The 16,716-nt window shown below is 45.1% G+C and overlaps 1 protein-coding gene across 5 annotated transcripts in view; it reads left to right on the plus strand.

The window, feature by feature from the left end:
- The window catches only part of VAV2 (vav guanine nucleotide exchange factor 2), a 138,742-nt gene that overhangs the window by 89,528 nt on the left and 32,498 nt on the right, over positions 1–16,716 (plus strand). For all 5 annotated transcript variants that reach the window (XR_009152310.1, XM_058159449.1, XM_058159452.1 and 2 more), the window contains exon 3: positions 13,305–13,363. Coding sequence is in view for 4 of the 5 variants with exons in the window: in XM_058159449.1 (XP_058015432.1) it covers positions 13,305–13,363 (59 nt within the window). In the remaining variant the exon portion in view is untranslated. The remainder of the gene's footprint in view (positions 1–13,304; positions 13,364–16,716) is intronic.

A 16,716-nucleotide genomic window follows, 5' to 3' on the forward strand; every position in this document is an offset into this window, starting at 1 on the left:
CATTTGAATTTTCTTTCTCTAATCTAGGCTGTCTCATCTAATTTTACGTCATCTGTAAATATGACACAAATTCCTTCCGGTTGCTCTTCTAAAACAATATCAGAAAGGTTGAAGAGTAGAAGGTCCCATGTGGGGGAGGAGCCTTGTACCCCACCACTGGTGCTCCTTGCAATTTTATGAGGAGAAAGCCCTTTGCATCCAACTTTTGAGGCAACTGGATCTCCTTGAATTGTCATCCGGTCCACAGCTGATCAACCATATGGCAAACGTTTGTTGAAGTCAAGATTAGTGATCTATTTAGAACAGGGGTTCCCAACCTTTGGGTCGCAGTCTTTGCAACTGGGCTGCAGAAACAGCAGGCAAGCCTGTGCGTGCAGGCACGTTGCTGTTTGCGTGAGCAGTGGGTGAGCGCAAACACATCTGCTCCATTTGTGTGAGTGGCGGGCGCAAGGGCACACACTCATGCAAAGGGAACTGCACGCACACTTGCTGCTCACACGGAATTACCCCCCCCCCTTTGCTGGTTCAGAAAGGTTGGGGGATTCTGATTGATATGCTTTTATGCCACATCGATTTAAAAAAGCATCTGGCTTACAAAAATGTATACAATTAACCTATTTTAATAAATCAACAAATAATAAAATCTCACAATAACTGCAATGTTAGGATGATTACCTCTTGTCTTCCGTATAAGTTCCATTATATCACACATGCAGCATCCCAAACGTCTTATCAGCTGAGTCTCCATTTGAAGTAAAATGAAGTCCATGGAACATTTATTGAGTGTAGGACCCCGTTTTCTTCCAGCCCTTAAGGGGGAAACTGAGGCTGTTCAATATGAAATCCAGCTTTGGATACTATGGAGAGGAGGTTTTGAAACAGATGCTGTGACAGAAACATGCAGGAAATGTCTTTGTTTTGATGTGTAGGAGTTGTCTTCTGTTACACCTGGAGGAAAACAGATGCACAATTATGTAGATTTTTAAAAACCCCACAGGGTTGTGGGGACTTTGCTAGAGAAGCACTTTTGGGAGCAATAACTATCTTCCAGAGAGCATTCTAGAAGGGTATCATGTTTCCCCGAAAATAAGACCGAATCTTATATTAATTTTTGCTCCAAAAGACACACTAGGGCTTATTTTCAGGTGATGTCGTATTTTTGGGGAAATACGTTACTAAATATGTCCGTCTGGCTGATGATCTTAACTAGGGCTTATTTTTGGGGTAGTGCATATATTATGAGCATCCTAAAAAATCACGCTAGGGCTTATTTTCCAGTCGGGTCTTATTTTGGGGGAAGCACGGTAGTTAGTGAGACTTGCAATGAATTAATGCTACAAAAAGAAAGATTTATTGACCCTGGAAATGAGAAAAACAAGTAATCCAAGACTTTGGTTTGCCCTAAACCTGTCCTTGCATTAGAAAGCTATTTTTAAAAGCCTCTAAAATGCCCCTCTACCTGCGCATTGCCATCGAAGCAGTCTGAAAGATCTCCCAGGACTTGGAAATGGGGAGGGGGAGCCAAGGTGATTCTGGAGGAACCAGAACGTCCCAAGCAAAGACAGGGAGAGGATTCGCTTAGGCTAGAAACTGCAGGTGATGGAAGCAGGTGTTGAATTCTCATCATACCAATAAAGGAGAATATTTGTAACTCAGGGTTAAAGTCAGGGGTGAAATCTGAACTGGTTTACTACCAAATGTGTGTGCGCATGCAGTGCACACCAAAAGGAGGCATGGGGTAAGTAGAACAGCGCGTGTGGGGGGGGGTGATCAGCTGTGGCACGTGATTTTTTTTTACTTTTAAAAGCCTTTTTTTACAACCTATTCGGCTCTGCTGTGATCATCAGAGCCTTCTTTTTTTATCTTTTAAAAGTATTTTTTAAAAGAAGAGGCAAGTGGGCGACTGGGAGATTGGGGGGACATGGGGGGGGCAGGGATTTTTGCTACTGGTTCTCCAAACCACCTGCCGCCATCACTACTGGATCGGCCGATCCAATCTGAACCGGGAGCATTTCACCCCTGGTTAAAATGGGGGATGAACAACCAAGCTCAGAGAGGTTGGTTGTTTTCTTGCAGACGTTTCATTACCCTAACTAGGTAACATCATCAGTGCTAGTAAGGAGTGGGGTTTGCTGTCAATTTATATTCCAGAACAAAATTTGCTCTCAGTTTATATTCCAGAATATAATTTGATGTTACCTAGTTAGGGAAATGAAAAGTCTGCAAGAAAACAAGCCAGCTGGGAGAGCACCCAGGATCCTAACATCATTAGTATAAGTAAGCAGTGGTTGGCTGTCAGTTGATGATCTAGCAACTTGCCATGTCAATGTTGATAGGAACAGCCTCGGAGCTTCTTTGGTTGGGCTGTTCGCTATTAGCTTGTTTGGCAGTTTCTTAATTTGGGGCATTGTAATTTAGAGAGCTGTGGTGGCGCAGTGGTTAGAATGCAGTATTGCAGGCTAATTCTGCTGACTGCCAGCAGTTTGATTCTCACTGGCTCAAGGTTGACTCAGTCTTCCATCCTTCTTAGGTCAGTAAAAGGAGCACCCAGATTGTTGGGGGCAAGAGGCTGACTCTGTAAACTGCTTAAAGAGGGCTTTAAAGCACTATAAAGTGGTATATAATCTATTATTGCTATTGCTATTGTTTACTTCTTGATTATTGGTCTGATGGCACTAGAATATAAATTGAGAGCGAACTCCACTCTTTACTAAAACTGATGATGTTACCTAGTTTGGGTAATAAAACATCTGCAAGAATGTCCACACCCCATGTCAGTTCACATATTGGGGGGGGGGGGCGACATTCTTGGCCTTTAAAATAGGCCAAAGGCAAGGCCAAGGTGAGCATTGCAGGTACTTCAAAAGAGCCACCTTTAAGCACTCTTAGTGACGCATTGCTGGCTCCATGAAAGGATGGGGATTTGGGATCCAAAGTTGGTCAAGTGGTGGTCCCGGGGGGTGGGTGGCTGTCTCTAGATGGCCCAACTAAACCAGTTTCCAGCAGATTCTTCTGCCCTTTGAACTGCAGCCATCCGGCCCATCCAAGTCCGGGGCTCTTTGGTTCCCTGAATAATCTTCTTAGTCTTGGGTGACCTTTCCAAGTCGCCTGTTAGAGGCCAGACATGGTGGTGGGCTCCCCATGTGGGCTGCTTGAGGCAGATCCAGGAGGAAGGGATCGTGTCCTGCTCCCGTTTCTTCCCAGCTGGAGAAGTCCATGCTGAGTGGTGCTTACACATTAGACAAGAAATATCTCCAGAGGTGATGCACAGTGATAACAATGTATAAATGGGTGCAGTAAAATACCAGTTGTCAGGGTCAGCTTTACTGCCTGAAAGAAAAGTGAGATATAAATCTAAGGCTGTTGTTTTTTCTTTAAAAAAAAAGAAAAAGAAAGAAAAGGCAGATGGGAAAGAACAGAGAGAGAGAAAAACAGATGTTAGTAAGTCTGGAATGATTTAAAATGACACTTGTCACTGGACAGACTTTGCTTTTTTAATCTGGAAGGAATTAAGTCAGGTTTTGGTTATTGTAATGTGGAGATCAAGAAGCAGTAAAGCCGGAGTGCAGAGGACCAAATGTAGAAATGCGCCAGACAGTCACACCCTTGCACAATTGGCAATCTGCCAGCGGCCTGTGCCAGTCACAAGCGTGCTGGTGAAGAAGCAGGAAAAGATTTGCCCATCCCAGAAGATCCCAGGAGGTCCCACTCTGGTTCTGCCTCTGTTTTCTTCTTGCACAACAAGAGAAGGGATGCTTCCATCCAGAAAACGTCCTGCAGGCAAGCCAGTCTCCCTCCCTCCTACCTGTCATCCATCCATTCGTCCATCCATCCATCCATCCTCCGTCTGTCTCTACCACGTTTCTCAACAACCCACCTCCCTCCCTATTGGCCAGTGTGCAATAAAAATATTAAAATATAAAAACACGTAATTTTTTAAAAATAATAGAACATTATTATCTAAAAGGAGGCAAGGTGATTAATATTGAAAATCTAATAGAACTTAGTTTAAAAGTTGAAGGGCGGGCTCTCAGGGCACCAACCAGCCCCACAGCTATGTGCTCCTCTAGGCTCCTCATGCAAGGCCTCTGAGCCCTCTCTTCACTTCTGTGGAAGGCCAGGAGAGGACGGGGTGGGGGGAGAGGGGTCTCACCTCTGTGTGTGTGTGTGTGTGTGTGTGTGTGTGTGTGTGTGGTGGGGGGAGATGTTCCTCAGGGCAGCAGCAGAGGCGGCTCTCTTCCCAGAGACAGAAATGTTTAGTTCTTCCTCACCCTCATGACTGAACCTCTGGTGGCAGTTAAGGGGAATCACTTTGAGCCAGTGGTGGAGGCCCCAGCTAGAAAGTGGAGACCCCAATTCTAGTCCTGCTGAGCCCAGAGCCCATTGGGGGCCCCTGGGCAGCCCCTCCTTCTCAAGTTCAGGAAGAAGCAGGCAGGGCTTCTGAAACACCTTGCCCAGAAAGTTGCAGAGAGTTGGGGGGGGGGAGACGAGGGAAGGGGGGCCGGGCTCCCCACCCCCAAGCCATAGGGAACAGCAGAGAAAGGAGAACAAAAGGGACATTATTCTTATAAAGGGAAGACCCCAGGAAACCATCTGAGTGGGGGAGACACCCTGCACCTTTTCTGATGAAGTGTTTTCTTTTGAACCTATCCAGAATTACTTTGGTGATACTCCGTAATTTCTCCATTGGGAGTAGCCTGCTGGGTTCAGGAATGTCTTCTTTTTAAGGGGGTTGGTTCCTACAGAAAGCTGATGCCAGCTCATACCCACTCCCCAAATGTGTCTGAAAGTAAGTTGCTCATTTAAAAATGCTGCTTACCTGAATTGCCCCGCCCAAAAAAAGTAGACTAGACAGAATTGAGTGAGTTGTGGAGGCAGCTAAGCTGCCTCTTCTGTTGCCCTTTTCCCACCTTCCTGATCCATGGTAACTCCAGCTGAAGCATCCCGGGGACCAACAAGGGTGGCGGGGACGGGACGGGACTGTAGTTATCAGCCCTGCCAGGCTCCTCTCTTTGCCAGGCTCTCAGGGTCTGCCCCAAACCCAAAGCATGGTTCTCACAGAGGACGTTTTTAGGAAGATTTATTGAGAAGAAAGGGGGGGATCACGGGAATTCCAGCAAATGAACTATTTCCAATCTGCAAGCCAGTATAAAGCTAAAATCTGTTCTCCTTTATTTTCTTCCTTAGTGAACCCAAAGGTGGACTTTCTGGTTTTTTTGTTGAAGACGTTTCGCTTCTCATCCAAGAAGCTTCTCCAGCTCTGACTGGATGGTGGGAAATGAAAGGATTTATATTCCTTGCAGACAGCTGGTCATTGGCATCCTTTTAGAGGGTCGTTGAGGCCACTTGGAGGTTTATCTGTGCCCTCAGGGTCACTGGAGTGGTGCAAATGGGTGGGGAGCTTTCTTGGAACTGCTGAAATGGTTGTTTTGTAGATTGGCGATCGATGATGTTGTACCCCTCCCCCTCTATAGAGAGAGGGCTGTTCAATTTTGATATAGATGGCCTTGTTATCATAAGCTCAAGTTTATCATGAATTCAAATCTTGATCAGACTGATAATGAGCTATGCAGCATCGTCACCGTCCCACACACCCCAAGACTCTGCAGCAGTGGTGGGTTTCACATTTTTTTGCTACCGGTTCTGTGGGTGTGGCTTGGTGGGCGTGGCTTGGTGGGTGTGGCAAGGGAAGGATACTGCAAAATCCCCATTTCCTCCCGATCAGCTGGGACTTGGGAGGCAGAGAATAGATGGGGGCGGGGCCAGTCAGAATTTCCGCTACCGATTCTCCAGAACTGGTCAGAACCTGCTGAAACCCACCTCTGCTCTGCAGAACATCTGTAGCTGATGGGGACTCCTGGGATTGCCCCGAGCAGGAAGAAGAAGAGGAGCAGCAAAGGAAAGGGCCAGAGCGGCTTCTCTTTGGAAGTCCTCTTAGAACAACGGCTACATTAATGCATCCTTTTCAGGAGCCTTGGGGTTCAAGCCAACCTTGGGGTTGTGTGTGGTTTCCTTTCGGTTGTTTGACTTTTTGACTCTGTTGTTGGAGGAGACTTAGGGATTTGCGGAGACTTACCAGGAGTTTGCAACCTGACAAGACAGTGAGATGCTTTTCTGGTTGCCGAGACATTGATAGGCAAGGTTAGAAGGACGTGTCTCCATGAATTATGCAGTGGGCCAAAGGGCCTGTCTTTCGAACACGCTTCCATCTGTAAGAAACTCTTCTTACATATTATAATTATTTTATAATATTACATAAAATAATTGCTACCAACCTGCCTTCCATTGAGGACTTGTATAGTGCATGAATCAAGAAGAGGGCCGTGAATGGCTTCTGGGTGGCGCCACCTTTCTCGTTGGGTGCTAATTTATGGCACTCCGCATTGAATATGGTAAAAGCCGGATTTAACAACTGATCCCGGCTTCATTTCTCTCTCTGGTTGAAAGAGAGAGACAGAGCAAGGGGGAGGATTTGGGTAGATTCTCCTAGGGGCTTTGTTTTTGTAATACAAAGCCCTGAACGGTCGAATCCCCTTATTTACCCCTCCCCCACCTCCAGTATTCTCTGCGCTCCTGAAAAAGCAGGAAAAGAGGAAGGTGTCCACTTCTGCTAACAATTTATTTCTTTTTGTGGATACGAAAAGCAGGCGGAACGAGTGTGAGGAACAATTATTGGTTTGCAAGTATTTTTGATTTTCTGACTTCCGCCCCCCCTTCAGTTTCGTTTTAGAGAAACTGAAAGCAGAGCGATACATCAAAGGGAGCTTTGCTGTTGAATCGAAACTGAATGGAGATTTTATCTTATTGTGTTTGACTGTGGACTGTTGGATTATATTACGCTGTTTAAGTACTTTACAAGGGGATTCTCAGCAGGAATTTTGTTATGGAGGTTCTTTCAGAAGAATGGATTCGTGACTTTATACAGGACTACACAGAAAGTATGTATTTAATTATTCAAAATACGAATTGATAAAAATGGGGCGTTTAGGATGAGAGTTTGGAGCAAATTAACCAGTGCAATTATTCGGAAAATGGAATGGAGGACATACAAATAAAAGTGGATAAATATGAAGATTTGATCGTGAAGAAACAAGGTGATCTAAAGAAGTTTTCTTTAAATAGTTTGGATGAGCTGCCTGAATTTGTGCTACAGGAGATTGTCCTCAAATGGAAAAGACTCACAAGCTTAATGTTTCCCAAGAGTTCTCTTTTGGACTGATGGAATATCGGCAGTAATTTTTGGATTTCTGGACATAAGGAATTACTAGGAAATATTGTGATTGACTTTTAAAAGGAGCAACGAAGGAAAGACAGAGATTAATGCACCAAAAAATGGCAAGAGACAAAAGTATTATTTTGAAACAAGGTTTTTAAAATATTAATAGACAAAATATTAGTGTCCCGAAGGCAATTTGTGATTATAAGAGACTAGATATTTGGATATACTGGATTTTGATGAGGAAGGACTAAAGTTGAATAGATATTGTAATTAATTAAATAATATTGTAATTTTCTCTATTGAATTTTATAAATTTTATAATCTGTTGTATTGAATTTTAAATAGAATATTCTTGAAAGATCTTATGTAAGAAAGACTTGGGGAAATTATATGGTTATATGGTTATAGAAGCTATAAGGAGATATTCTCTGAACTGGATTGGATTTTTATGCTTTAGCTGGTTTTAAATATTTTAGGATTAATTTGTTCTACTGATTTATATATTTTATTACTGTTTATTGTTAATTTTTGAAGGATTTGGTTATGTAAGGAGGAAGTCAGAGCTAGAGAGGAGAATTGGTATAATAGTTTTGGGAAAAATTTTTTAGCATATGTTTGTTTTATTTTTAACTATACCTTGTGTTTGTTCCGGGAAGCCAGGGGGGGAGGGGGGAGGGGGTTTGTGAAGGGAGAGGGGTTGGGGGGAAAGGGGGAAAAAAATTTTTTGTAAAACTTTTTGAATTAAAAAAAAAAAAAAAAGAAGAGGGCCGTGAAAATATTTACAGATCCCTCACATCCAGGACATAAACTGTTTCAACTCCTACCCTCAAAACGACGCTATAGAGCACTGCACACCAGAACAACTAGACACAAGAACAGTTTTTTTCCGAAGGCCATCACTCTGCTAAACAAATAATTCCCTCAACACTGTCAAACTATTTACTAAACCTGCACTACTATTAATCTTCTCATCGTTCCCATCACCAATCTCTTTCCACTTATGACTGTATGACTGTAACTTTGTTGCTGGTAATCCTTATGATTTATATTGATATAGATTGTTCCTGATTGCTTATTTGTACCCTATGATTATCATTAAGTGTTGTATCATTAAATGTTAATTTTGTACCCTATGACCATCATTAAGTGTTGTAAGTGTTGTACCTTGATAAAGGTATCTTTTCTTTTGTGTACACTGAGAGCATATGCACCAAGACAAATTCCTTGTGTGTCCAATCACACTTGGCCAATAAATTCTATTCTATTCTATTCTATTCTATTCTATTCTATTCTATTCTATTCTATTCTATTCTATTCTATTCTGGAAGATTGCTTAGACTGTGCGAAAGATGCCCTGTGATTCATTTATTAAATACTAATAATTTAATGATGCCATGTCATGGGAGAGTTTTGTAGCTTTTCTTGTTGCTGTGCCCAGAAGCGAAGGTTCTGTGGGAGGCCCAGAACAGCAGAGGAATAACCTCCACCCTCTGCAGTTTTCTGGGCAAAATGTTTCAGAAGCCCTGCCTGCTTCTTCCTGGCTTCGAGAAGGAGGGGCTGACGTAGAATAGAACAGAACAGAGCTGGAAGGGACCTTGGAGGTCTTCTAGTCCAGCCCCCTGCTCAAGCAGGAGAACCTATACCATCTCAGACAAGTGGCTGTCTCTAGTCTCTTCTATGTGGTAATAATTGATGTCAGCCCAACATTTGGACATTATTTTGGACAATGTTTGTTCAATCCCAGTTTTGTCCATTAGTTTTAATAATTCTGCAGAGATACCATGAGGTCCCAGCATTCTTTGATTGTTCTGTACATGAAAGTTCTGCTTATTTTATTTATGTTTTTCATTTGACAATGTTTTTATACTAGCTCTAAAACTTTGTCTTGCATTGATTTCAGTTTTTTTCTGCTGGTAACTTGTATCAGTGATTCATTAACCATTTTTGGTCTTTCATTCATATCATTCTTGTTAAAATTTTACTCCACTAGTTTGGTTTTCCTTCTATGATCACTTTTGGATCCTGTAGCTTGTTCTTATTGGTTCTGGAGTTTCTGTTTGGTGTCTGAATCTGAATCTTACGTTGGCTACCTCAGGATTGTGACCAGAACCTAGAAAACCCAAGAGAACCTAGAAGCCAAGCTCACAAGTTTGTCTTTATCCCCAATATACTATTTCTAACATTTATATCAGTAAATATATATTTGATTTCTTTCCCCCTGTTTTAAAAAGTTTTTATTTGATGTAAAAAGTTCCATTTTTATATAAACAGTGTGTTGTCAGAGTACAATTAATTTTTAGAAATAGCAATCATAATGATAATAATATTCATAGCATTAATTTTTATCACATAATAATAATAGCTTATCAATTTTAATAAACCTTCCTTATATAATTAGCTATTCTCTTATGCTTCCAAATTTCTAACTTCTGTTTCTGCTAGTTAGCCATCGATAAAATAAGTCCCATGTTAAAAAGTATTCAGTTATTTAGTATCTTCTTTCTCCTTAATTTTAAGTGTTAATCTATCCATTTCTGCGCTTTCTAATATTTTTTATTACATTTTCCTGGGGATCTCTTGACTTTTCCATTGTTGTGCAAAATCAATTCTAGGTGCACATGTAAAATCAAATATGTATTCCCTTTATTGTATTTTTCTAGCGAAATGCCCAACAAAAAATATTTCTGGTTTTAAATCTATGTGTTCTTTTACCATTTTTTCCAGCCATTTATGTATTTTTGTCCAATATTTTTTTGTCTTTGGGCATGTCCAAAAATATATTTGATTTCTGAAAATGCATTGTAACATGCCTGCAGGTGATACCCAGGCATCATCTTCTAGACAGGGCATCATGAGATGATGTGATCACCTTCATGGATGGCTTTTCTTCTTGATTATTTTCTTACAGTTTGCTCCCTTATAAGTTTTTTCTTCCTACTGTTTTTCCACAAGTTCAGGCTCAGCTTTTTTTCCCAGATCCACCAAATGTTGATTTATTGGTTGCCTCAGAAATTGACTGACCTCTTTTGTCGCCTGAGTTTGACATTCTGGGCTGAGAGAGAGAGCAACTAACCCAAAGTCACCCAGCTGTCATGCCAAGAATTCACAATCTCCTGGTTTCTAGCTTGGTATCTTAACCATTAGACTAAACTGGCTCTCATCAAATACGTTATTATTATTTCTACATTCTTTCATTGATCGTATCAGATTGCCGGGTGCTATCCAGTATATTTCCCTTATTCCCAGGACATATTTTTCCATCTGTCTTTCCTGTCTCTAAAAACTGTCTGCAGTGTCAGGACTGACTGGGGATTTTTGCCCCCTTGGACCCTCTAAGACCCTTTGATTAAAGGTTTTCAGTCCTTCATGGTTTCCAGGGCCTTCCTGACCTTCTGCACTCCTGATCCAGAGTCATAAAAACCCATGTCACTGTCCAGACTCCATTAGAGATGAATGGCTAATAAATAGATAAAGATTAACAGAGTTGGAAGGGACCTTGTAGGTCATCTAGTCCAACCCCCCACACAAGCAGGAGACCCTACTACACCATTTCTGACGGATGGCAGTCCAGTCTCTTCTTGAAAGCCTCTAGTGATGAAGCTGCTACAACTTCCGAAGGCAACTTACGTTCTGTTGGTTGATTGCTCTCACTGTCAGAAAATTTGTCCTTATTTCTAGGTTGAATCTCTTGTTCTTCAGTTTCCATCCGTTCTTCCTTGTCTGGCCTTCACCTGTTTTGGAAAACAGCTTGACCCCCTCCTCTCTGGGGCAGCCCCTCAGATATTGGAAGGCTGCTATCCAGTCTCCCCTGGGCCTTCTCTTCACTAGACTAGCCATGCCCGGTTCCTGCAACCGTTCATTTTATGAATTCAAATAAATTCAAATAAACAAATAAAATATCATCTCTCCCATGTATCTGCTGCTACAAACTTTTCAGGATAGGAAACAAAATTCAGTTTTTGTAATCAGTGTTAAGTATTTGGAGCAGGAGTGGGCAATACGGGGCCAGCATCGTGGAATCACAGCAACAGCCTCTAGTACCATACTTTTGACGGAGGGTGGGGGCTGCAGAAGGGCTCCCTGAAGGATGGCAGTTTCTCTTCTGGAAAATGGGTGTTTTGTTAGAGGCCATGCCTGCATCATGGCAGCCGTTTTATTAATGCATCAATAATATTCCGGAGATGCCTGTCTGACCCAAAAGTCTGTGTTGTACGTTTAAGAATGATTCCCATCAAAGAAGTCGGCCGCCCCCCTCCTTGAAAAATCTGTTTGGAGATGAAAGTGAAATAGGAAGAGCCTGGTAGGGGGAGGTTCCTGCAGAGGCCCCCCAGTTGGACTCCCAAGAAACCAAAGGGAAGGGCAGCAAGGTCCCCGGCAGATTTCCTCCCCAGGGATGGAGTCTCAAGACAGCCAGGGAGGCTATCCTGAGGGGTGGCTGCGCAGAGGATCCTGACTCTTCTTTTGGGGGCCTCTGATGCACCCTTTGCTCTCAAGGGGGCCCTTCCAAAGAGCAAAAATGCCACCGCCGTTTTCACTGTGTATGAAACGATTTCCTTGATACGCTGGCTGGATGGCTCAGGGATGGTGACCCCCAACGGGGGCAGCTCTTTGGCTCTGAATGGGGCTCCGCCGGGTCCCCCTTGGGCCAAGCCACAGCCTTGGAGTATTTCATGCGTACTTGATGTTCTCACACGCTTTTCTGGCTCTATTAACACAGAGCTGCTGTGCGCTGAGCTTGGCCAGCCATGCGTACCCAGGCCTCCAGCTGCCCTGAGAAGCTGCCAGGCAGGAAGTGGCTTCGGTGGCCGGATGCCAAGTGCGGATCAGCCTCTGAATATTAATTCTCTCCCTGCGTGTGGGGAAGGGGAGAGCATTTCCTTGTGGATCCCATGGCGGCAGCCTAGCTTTGAAATCCTTTCCTCCCTCCCTCCCTCCCTTCCTTTCCTCTCCCCTCCCCTCCCTCCCTCCCTCCCTTCTGATGAATGGAAACTCTTTTGAGAAGGAAACAAGGTGTCCCGTTCCCCTCCCCCCCACCCAGGATCAGGGTCACCTGAGCCCAGAGCTGTAGGACACACAACCCAGCCAGGGGGAGGGGAGGAGAAGGGGGAGCAGCCCCCCCTTGCTCCTCCTCTCTTCTTTGACCTGCCCAACCAGGTGGGCTTCTCTGCTGGCATTTTTCTGTCTCTGGAAGGGAGTTTGGAGGCGCCCCCCCCCCTTTGGGAAATGGAGAAAAAGCAGGAGGAAGACTTGTAAGACTCTGGTGATGCCTACCAGATGTGAACAGAAGGCCATGATGACAAATCCTGGCTAAGTCCTGGCTAAAGGTTAGAGGAATATGTCTCGGCTGGACTTCAGCTCCCAGAGTCCCCCAGCCAGCGTTCCAGGGAATTATGAGAATTGGTGTCCGATCTCCAAGGTTGAGAGACGCAGCCCTGGGCCCTCCGTGTCCAGTTTCATCTTGGGTTTTCAGAGTTTCTACAGAGGTTCCTTCTTGGGCTGAATGGCCAGGTGCTCGCAAACGTTGGCCTGTGGTCCATTACCCTGCAGCCTGTAGCTAGGGAGAGTTTGGCAGCATTACCAACCAGCTTCTGTACAGTGCCATAGGGGTGGTGCTCTCACCTCACAATCAGGAGGCTGCGAGTTCGATCCTAGCTAGCAGCAGATATTTCTCTCTCTGGGCACAATGGGTAAATATCAGCTGTGAATTGGTGACAGGAAGGGCATCCGTCCAGTAAACACTCAGCTCCATTCAGTTGCCCTGACTCCGCCCCGATGCAAGGGATTACGGGGTCATTAAAAGACCGACCAACTTCTGTAGTGAGGCAAGCCATGGTTCTCTGAGCGATGGTAATGATGGGGATTGTAGTCCAAGTTCAATGCCACTTTTTAGCCAGACATCTGCTGCATGTTAACTGGGGCTGGAGGTTGCCAGTGTCTCGGCCGTGGGGCTCAGGGCAGGGAGGCCGTCCGGTGGTCCCGTCCTTTGCAGGTGAAACAAAACCTCACCTCAGGTGTCTTTTGATAAAGAGCAGGTTGTAGATTCTGACCTCGAACTTTACCTTTTTTCCCCTCACTTTTCAATCAGGTCATCTCAGCCGTTTCCAGACTTTCTCATCACAGCATTGCTCAGAACAAGGGCATCAGGTAAGAACGTGGTCATCTTACACTTTGAGATTCCTTTTTAATGAAAAGAGACTTTTTTGTAACAAATAAATTAATGCTTTGCTTTAAATGGAGGCTTAGTTGAGGATTGCAAACATCTCCTTCAAAATGTGTAACAATTGAATTATCCAAGCATGAAAATCATGAGTGGTGAAGCTGCTGGGCTTAGGAGCAGAGAGACCAAGGCTCCTGCCCTTCCTGAGGCCGGGGGTGATTTTGGTTCCCCCCCCCTCATCTCAGCCCTTTACAGGAGATCAAAAAACATTTATGACCTAACCCATGCTGGACCACCATGGAAAATTACAGGCCATTCCTTCATTGAAGAGGCCCTTGTCCTGCATGGATCAGGATTCAGGATAACAAAACCATTAACATGTCATTATTTATAATTCATTTAATGCATTTCATTTAAACAGATGTTGCAAAATCAATTTTCCATTGTATGCCTTAGTTTCTTGGTGATCTATGACTTCCTCCCATCAATTTACGTGGTTTCTCTGTCATGCTCTGTTCGGGATACCTGGTCTGCAAATGCCCAGATGTGCCCAGATGTTCACGAGGCGGCCCAGAGCACTCAGAGTTTCCTGCTCACGGTTGTTCCCTTCTAAGGGCTTGTCTGCCTTTTTTTTGGCAGCTGATAGTCCTGAGGGTGAAACTCTGCAAGCCTTGGCATAGATTCACGTCTACCCTAGCCATGAATTGTGAGTGTATAGTAAGGGAGCCTGAAAGGAACTGAAGAATGGGGGGGGGCCCAAAGGCAGAAGGGCTGAAGCCAGGTGTGTTTGTGTCTTCTGGTCCTTGAAGTGGGGGTGGGTCATTCTCTGTAGAGCCCAACTCAAGGAGGGAGGGGCTCCTGGGCAAAGGCCCCAGCTGGCATCTGGGGTGGTGGGGCTCCCTTGTTGGCCGGGGCGGCCTGAGGATTCCTGCCCAGGTGGACTGGGGGGCTCTTCAAGTCTGCTCTTGCAATAGAGGTGGAAAAAATATTTAGAAATTATGTCTCTAAAAAGGTTAAATCATGGACCAAAGTTTATTAAAACCGAGACATTTTGTTACTCATCCAAGTAACTTTTTCAGTCAAATTTTGGGTAGGCAGAGAGTCATTGGCATAAACGACTTGCCTACGGACTGCGGGGAGTTTCTCCCCAAAATGAAAAACAACATGTAAAACCAAGACTCAGTCAGCCAGGCCAAATGAAACAAACTCGAACATTGGTCCAATTGCCATGATGCAGGGTTTTTAGAATAGGGACGTGGTGGCTCAGGGGCTAAGACGCTGAGCTTGTCGATTGAAAGGTCGGCAGTTTAGTGGTTCGAATCCCTAGTGCTGCCGTGTAACAGGGTGAGCTCCCGTTACTTGTCCCAGCTTCTGCCACCCTAGCAGTTTGAAAGCAGGTAAAAAATGCAAGTATAAAAATAGGGACCACCTTTGGCGGGAAGGTAACAGCGTTCCATGCGCCTTTGGCGTTGAGTCATGCCGGCCACATGACCACGGAGAGGCCTTTGGACAGCGCTGGCTCTTTGGCTTTGAAACGGAGATGAGCACCGCCCCCCTAGAGTCAGGAACAACTAGCACATATGTGCGAAGGGAACCTTTACCTTTTAACCTTTTTAGATACTTTTGGCCTGGATGATTGAGTCTTTGTTTACATGAAGTGATGTTCCCTACAGACAAAATGTTACGTTTCACAGATCAGCCCAACAGCCATTTCTAACCTCAGTCCCTTAGCATGTGAGTTGTCGGTCACAGACCCAGGGCTCAAAATCACTGGTTGGTTGCTCAGCCTATGCAAAGGAATCGTAGAGTCAAATTAGATCAGGTTGAAAGCATTCAAAGGAGTGTTCTCTTGTTTGTTCTCTTGCGACTAAGCTGATTGCTCTCTTGACGACTCCTCCTCTCTCTCCAGTCTGTTTCCTGAACTGCCCTGACGGGTCCCTGTCTAGGAAGCTGCCCCTTGGCTGTTTTGGGCAGGAGTCTTCTCCAGGAGCTGCCCTGAGGAAGACTCCCCAGGAGCCCCAGACAAGGATGCCCAGAGGGTGTGCCCCTCCCTTTAGGAAAGCCCATGGAAGGAGTCCCCTGGGGCCACGCCTGAAGCTCCCCAGTCTTTGAGGCCTCCGTGCATGTAGGAAGACAGGAGGGAGGTTGGGTTCTCGGAGAAGAGGCAGGAGGGGACAAGGGTGAATCTGGGGAGTGGGATCAGCAACAACAGCCGTAACAGGGGCCGGTGAATAGCGCAGGCTGGTAATGCCTGTTATTAAGAACACAAAGCCTGTTATTAAGAACACAAAGCCTGCAATTACTGCAGGTTCGAGCCCGGCCCAAGGTTGACTCAGCCTTCCATCCTTTATAAGGTAGGTAAAATGAGGACCCAGATTGTTGGGGGGGCAATAAGTTGACTTTGTAAAAATATATACAAATAGAATGAGACTATTGCCTTATACACTGTAAGCCGCCCTGAGTCTTCGGAGAAGGGCGGGGTATAAATGTAAACAAAACAAAAACAAAAACAAAAAAACTGCTCCCCTCCCCCGAAGGCATGTCTTTAAGTGGCATAATGAAACTCTGTGGAAGGCAGATCAAGGGTGGATGCCTCAGCTCTGGGGTTGACCCAAAGGTTTTGGCTTTTTTTTTTTTTTACATATCAGGAGGTTTGGTACTGATGGTTTGGCCTTCTATTGGGTCCGAGTGGCTCTTTTTTTAATTCCAGCGTAGTTTGGCCTAGCAGTGATCTTAAGGACCAGCCACTCAGAGAGGCAGGAGCTTTGGTGGCACTTGCAAAAACCGCAGGTTGGTTCTGTGGGGCCGGGAGGGAGGGAAGCTGTCCTGAGGGGCCCTTGGCTGCTACCTGAAAATCAGCAGGTGCTTCAGGAGGACTCAGACGCTGCTTGCAGAAGGGGCACTGAAGCCACAAAGTCTCTCGGCAACAGAGTCGGGATTGTCACCCACCAAGCAGGAGGCCTGGCTGGCTTGATGCATGGCTGGCTATCCGCTGGAGGGAACAGCGGGTGGCCTCTGCTGCAGCAGGACTGGCCCAGAGCAAGAGGGTGAGGGGCTTCCCAGTCATCCCTCCCAGGCACAGTCTTCAGGACCAAGCATTGAGAGAGGGACTGAACCACCCTATTTGTCATCCATATCCACAAGAAAGACGTGAATAGGGTTGAGCAACATCTTCTGCCCTGTCAGCCAAAAGCTGGATGTGGATGAAGCATCTGCAGAGCTCGGGATACTGGTCATTCGGGATTTTACAGAGAGCAGGACTCCAAAGACCCCTTGAAGCCCAAGAGTCCGGCTCTGCTCCGTCCAGGACCCAAGCAAAGCAGCAGCTGCCCAGCCTCCA

The sequence above is a fragment of the Ahaetulla prasina genome, chromosome 16 (assembly GCF_028640845.1).
Source record: "Ahaetulla prasina isolate Xishuangbanna chromosome 16, ASM2864084v1, whole genome shotgun sequence".
NCBI classification, from domain to species: Eukaryota; Metazoa; Chordata; class Lepidosauria; order Squamata; family Colubridae; genus Ahaetulla; species Ahaetulla prasina.